General features: G+C 43.5%; 1 protein-coding gene across 1 annotated transcript in view; it reads right to left on the reverse strand.

Annotated features, from left to right (window-relative positions):
* Positions 1-6,077, reverse strand: part of HMCES (5-hydroxymethylcytosine (hmC) binding, ES cell-specific) — a 27,032-nt gene that overhangs the window by 9,882 nt on the left and 11,073 nt on the right. The window contains exons 3-4 of the mRNA XM_012002203.1: positions 5,677-5,820; positions 4,185-4,310 (exon numbers count right to left, since the gene is read on the reverse strand). Coding sequence (XP_011857593.1) covers positions 4,185-4,310; positions 5,677-5,820 — 270 coding nt within the window. The remainder of the gene's footprint in view (positions 1-4,184; positions 4,311-5,676; positions 5,821-6,077) is intronic.

Here is a 6,077-nt window from a genome sequence, read left to right on the forward strand (position 1 = left end):
CGAGTAGCTGGGACTACAGGCGCCCGCCACCTCGCCCGGCTAGTTTTTTGTATTTCTTAGTAGAGACGGGGTTTCACCGTGGTAGCCAGGATGGTCTCGATCTCCTGACCTCGTGATCCGCCCATCTCGGCCTCCCAAAGTGCTGGGATTACAGGCTTGAGCCACCGCACCCGGCCTAAAGACAGAATATTATTAACTTAAAATGTATACTGTAAGCTGTAAGGCAACTACTAAAAACATTTTTAAGAGGTAAAAATAGGCCGGGCGCGGTGGCTCAAGCCTGTAATCCCAGCACTTTGGGAGGCCGAGACGGGCGGATCACAAGGTCAAGAAATCGAGACCAACCTGGCTAACATGGTGAAACCCCATCTCTACTAAAAAATACAAAAAAACTAGCTGGGCGAGGTGGCGGGCGCCTGTAGTCCCAGATACTCGGGAGGCTGAGGCAGGAGAATGGCGTAAACCTGGCAGGCGGAGCTTGCAGTGAGCTGAGATCCGGCCACTGCACTCCAGCCTGGGCGACAGAGCGAGACTCCGTCTCAAAAAAAAAAAAAAAAAGAGGTAAAAATAATAAGCCAATAATGGAGACGAAATGCAATTATAAAAGATTATTCCAAAAACAGAAAGACCAGGAGAAAAGGAACAAAGAGTTGATGGAACAAATAGAAAACTAGCAAAACAATGGATTTTAACCCAATCACATCAATAATTACACATTAAATTAAATGTTCTAAACACAAATTAAAAGAATGATTGTCAGACTGAAACAAAAAGGAAAACCCAACTATCTGTAGTGTAAAAATTAAGTTCACGGCCAGGCACAGTGGCTCATGCCTATAATCCCAGCACTTGGTGGGTGCTGAGGCAGGTGGATCACCTGAGGTCAGGAGTTAGAGAACAGCCTGGTTAACATGGTGAAACCCTGCCTCTACTAAAAATACAAAAATTAGCCGGGCAAGGTGGTGCGCACCTGTAATCCCAGCTATTCGGGAGGCCGAGGCAGAATCACTTGAACCCAGGAGGTGGAGGTTGCAGTGAGCTGAGACCACACCATTGCACTCCATCCTGGGCAACAAGAGTGAAACTCTGTGTCAAAAAAAAAAAAAAAGAATTAATGTATATTAAGCTAATATACATTAAGTTCCTAGACAGAGTAACTGACTTGTAGTAAGTGCTTAATATTTGCTATTATAATTGACAGATGTTTTTATAAATTAATCTTGTCTTGTACCAAATCATTTGTGTGTTACTAGATTGGCTAGACAGGGGATTCTCTTTTTTTTTTTTTTTTTTTTGAGACGGAGTCTCGCTCTGTCACCCAAGCTGGAGTGCAGTGGCCGCATCTCAGCTCACTGCAAGCTCCACCTCCCGGGTTCATGCCATTCTCCTGCCTCAACCTCCCTAGTAGCTGGGACTACAGGCGCCCGCCACCTCGCCTGGCTAATTTTTTGTATTTTTTTAGTAGAGACGGGGTTTCACCATGTTCGCCAGGATGGTCTCGATCTCCTGACCTTGTGATCCGCCCGTCTCGGCCTCCCAAAGTGCTGGGATTACAGGCTTGAGCCACCGCGCCCGGCTGGGGTTTTATTTTTTAATTGACATTTCAATAGGTTTCTGGGGAACAGGTGGTATCTGGTTATATGAATAAATTCTTTAGTGGTGACTTCTGAGATTTTGGTGCACCCATCACTGATAGGGGATTTTCTGAGGGTGAAGCAAACTCTCTTGACTACTGAAACTGTGCCCCAGGAGTTAAAAACAAACAAACAAACAACAACAACAAAAAAACACCAATGACTAAATTCTTGGGCTTATAGGATAGCACATGAGAAAAGAAACAACTTGCTGAAACAGTGAAACTCCCTCCGCCTGTAAGATAACAAAACTCGCTGAATTGGTTGGAACCAATATAACTGACTAGAGTATATGTAAAACAAGCTTGCTTATATCACAGCCTGAATTTCCACCACGTTTCATACTAACTCCCCCTGACTTTGCACATGAGACCTATATGGAGGCAGGAAGAGATAACTGCACATACCTGAAGACTTTCCAGGCCTCCCTTTTCCTTCCACCAATCACCTACTAATCCTAGAATCCATTCCCTAAACCTTTTTTTAATAAAAGTACTGCCTTAAAGCCAGCAAGGGAGACAGAGAGGAGCTGGACTCCTATCTTCTTGTTAGTCGACTTGCAATAAAAAACTTTTCTGGCCGGGCGTGGTGGCTCAAGCCTGTAATCCCAGCACTTTGGGAGGCCGAGACGGGCGGATCACAAGGTCAGGAGATTGAGACCATCCTGGCGAACATGGTGAAACCCCGTCTCTACTAAAAAGTACAAAAAAACTAGCTGGGCGAGGTGGCGGGCACCTGTAGTCCCAGCTACGCGGGAGGCTGAGGCAGAAGAATGGCGTAAACCCGGGAGGCGGAGCTTGCAGTGAGCTGAGATCCAGCCACTGCACTCCAGCCTGGGTGACAGAATAAGACACTATCTCAAAAAAAAGAAAAAAACAAAAAAAAACAAAAAAAAAACTTTTCTCTGTTACCCAGGCTGGAGTGCAGTGGTGCAATCTCGGCTCACTGCAACCTCCACCTGCTACCCCAGGCTCAAGCTATCATCCCACCTCAGCCTGCCAAGTAGCTGGGACCAGCTACTCAGTGTCATGGTATTGGCTTCTAGCACATTGGGTAGCAAGTCCCTTTTACTCGGTAACACTATTTCCAGTCCTCAAAATGAGATGACAGGTGAACAAACAATTCCCAATTTTAACAAGCAAACTGCTAAGAACTCAGGTGTTTTAGCAGTGTCAGACTAAATAATCTAATTAAAAATAAAACATGAGGTTGGCATGTCTGATTTGTTTGCAATCTCCTGATAATGTTTTAACATGAATAGCTCAAATTATATCTTACAGTGAAAGAGTTTTTGTTTTGTTTTTGAGATGGCGTCTCACTCTGTCACTCAGGCTGGAGTACAGTGGCACGATCTTGGCTCACTGCAACCTCCACCTCCTGGGCTCAAGTCATCTTCCCACCTCAGCCTCCCAAGTAGCTGAGACCATGCCCAGCTAAGCTTTTGTATTTTTGGTAGAGATGGGTTTTAGCCATGTTGCCCAGATTGATCTTGAACTCCTGAGCTCAACCAATCCACCTGCTTTGGCCTCCTAAAGTGCTGGGATTACAGGCATGAGCCACCTGCCTGGCCTGAACCACTGCGCCCAGCCACAGTGAAAGTTTTATGAGGGAAACGTAGAGTTATGATATGACCTAGCAATTCCAGTCCTAGGCATCTATCCAAGAGAGATAAAAACATGTATCCATGCAAAAACTTGTAAATGAATGTTCATAGCAGCATTATTCATAATAACCAAAAAGTAGAAATAATCCAAGTGTCTATCAACTGATGAATGAATTAACAAAATGTGGTATATCTTTACAAAAAGGAATGAAGTGCTGATCCATGCCAAACATGGATGAATCTTGAAAACATTATGCTAAATCAAAGAAGCCAGTCACAAAAGACCACACAGTCTATGATTCCATTTTTATGTAATGTCCAAAATAGGCAAATCCATAGAGATGGAAAGTAGATTGGTGTTTGACAGGGGCTGGGCATAGTGGAGAATGAAGAGTGATTGCTAATGGATATGGAGTTTCCTTCTAGAGACAAAAATATTCTAAAAATAGAGGTAATAATTGCATACTTTGAATATACTAAAACATTCCTGAATTGCACATTTTAAAAAGGTGAATTTTATGGTAAATTATCTCTCAATGAGCTCATTTCATTTCACTTTATTTTGACAGACTCTTTCTCTGTCACCCAGTGCAGTGGTGTGACCATAGCTCATTGCAGCCTCTATCTCATGGGTTCAAGCGATCCTCCCACCTCAGCCTTCCAAGTAGCTGGGACTACAGGTGCACGCCACCATGCCCAGCTAGTTTTGTATTGTTCGTAGAAATGGGGTTTCGCCATCTTGACCAGGCTGGTCTCAAACTCCTGGGCTCAAGCAATCTTCCCATCTTGGGCTCCCAAAGTGCTGGGATCACAGGCATGAGTCACCGCACTGGGCTAAAGCTGTTATTTTAAAACAAATAAATAAAACTACGAGGGAAGAAAAAAATGTCCTTTGATTGTTTCCCTGTGCCTTTCCAAATATATATTGTGAATGCTGATAATGATACCTTCTCTGTCTTGATTTGAGGAAAATAGATGAAGTATGGCTGCCTTTGGTTTGTTCCTTGACATCGCTGCCACTCATAGAATCCATCTGCTAAAACGACACAGCGTCTTCCCTTTCCCAGAGGCACCTGAGGGAAAATGTAAGCAAGATATGGTCTTAGTAATACAATAATGTTTCATAGACTGCCATTACTTGGCGAACTTGAGTTAAAATCTGAGGTTTGGGCCAGGCGCGGTGGCTCACGGCTGTAATCCCAACACTTTGGGAGGCCGAGATGGGAGGATCACTTGAGGTCAGGAGTTTGAGACCAGTCTGGCCAACAAGGTGAAACCCCATTTCTACTAAAAATATAAAAATTAGCTGGGCATGGTGGTGCACACCTGTAGTCCCAGCTACTTGGGAGGCTGAAGCACGAGAATCACTTGAACTTGGGAGGCAGAGGTAGCAGTGAGCCAAGATCGTGCCACTGCACTCCAGCCTGGGTGAAAGAATAAGACTCCATCTCAAAATAAATAAAAAAAAACAAACAAATAAATACATAAAATCTGAGGTCTGCCAATGTATGACCTTAAAACATTTAATTTCTCTGTACCTCTCTTATGTATAAAGAAAGTCATAACTCACACAGATGTTGAAAAGATTAAATAATGTACATAAAAGCAATCACCTCTTTTCTAACAAATAGGTACTTGTGATAGCTAGTCTTCAAAGGTGCCTTCCCAATGAAGCATGCTTCCCAGTATTCACGTTTCATAGACACCTCCCACACTGAATTTGGGCTGGCTCTGTGTAACCCATAGAATGTAACAGAAGTAGGCCAGGATGCTAGCTCACACCTATAATCCCAGCACTTTGGGAGGCCCAGACAGGAGAATCACTTGAGCCCAGGAGTTTGAGACCAGCCTAGGTAACATAGCCAGACTTTGTTTCTATTAAAAATAATAATAATAATAATAATAATAATAATAATAAAAGAATACAGCATAAGTAATGCCGTATGACTGCCAAGATTAAGTGATGCTATAAGACAAAGCCTTGTATCTTCTGTCCTGCTCTGTTGGATCATGAGCTCTGGGATAAATGAGTCACCATGACAGAAGCCTGGCTACCCTGACACCCTCGAGTTAGGCATGTGGAAAGCCTTCTAGTTGTTCTAGTCATCCCAGCTGAAGTGTCAGATGTGGGTGAAGAAGTCATCTTGGACAAGCAGCCTCAGCTGCCATCTAATTGCAACATGAGAACTTCCAAGTGAAAACTGCCCAGATGAGCCCAGTCAACCCAGAGAATATAGAGATAATGTTTATCATTTTGTTTCACACTACTCTCTGGTGTGGTTTGTTATGTAGTAACAAAATAGCATTCCACATTAACAATGGGGAACATTCTTTTTTATGTTATTTATTTTTGGTTGTCCTCTGTAGGCTAGGATGGAAACACCCTTTGGAGCCTTATTTCTCAGGTATACAGGGCACTAATAGCTACCAGCCACCTACCTTAAATGACCGTTTCTCCATTATGGTATCACTACGACAGTTGGTAGTATTGAACTGCAGCTTGGAAGGATCACTTTCTTTGAACCAAGAAGGCACCAAGCCCCAGCGCATGGGAGCAATGATACGCTCAGATGAGTCTGCATCCTGCCACGGAAAGAAGATCTAGTGAGGAGATCATAATGAAATTCTAATTTAACATACGTATTTATTACATTATTTAGTAGTATTGAAATATAAAGAATTCAAGATTATGGCCAGGCGGTGGCTCAAGCCTGTAATCCCAGCACTTTGGGAGGCCAAGACGGGCGGATCACGAGGTCAGGAGATTGAGACCATCCTGGCTAACACGGTGAAACCCCGTCTCTACTACAAAATACAAAAAAAACCTAGCCGGGTGAGGT

The sequence above is a fragment of the Mandrillus leucophaeus genome, unplaced genomic scaffold (assembly GCF_000951045.1).
Source record: "Mandrillus leucophaeus isolate KB7577 unplaced genomic scaffold, Mleu.le_1.0 Scaffold680, whole genome shotgun sequence".
Lineage (NCBI taxonomy): Eukaryota > Metazoa > Chordata > Mammalia > Primates > Cercopithecidae > Mandrillus > Mandrillus leucophaeus.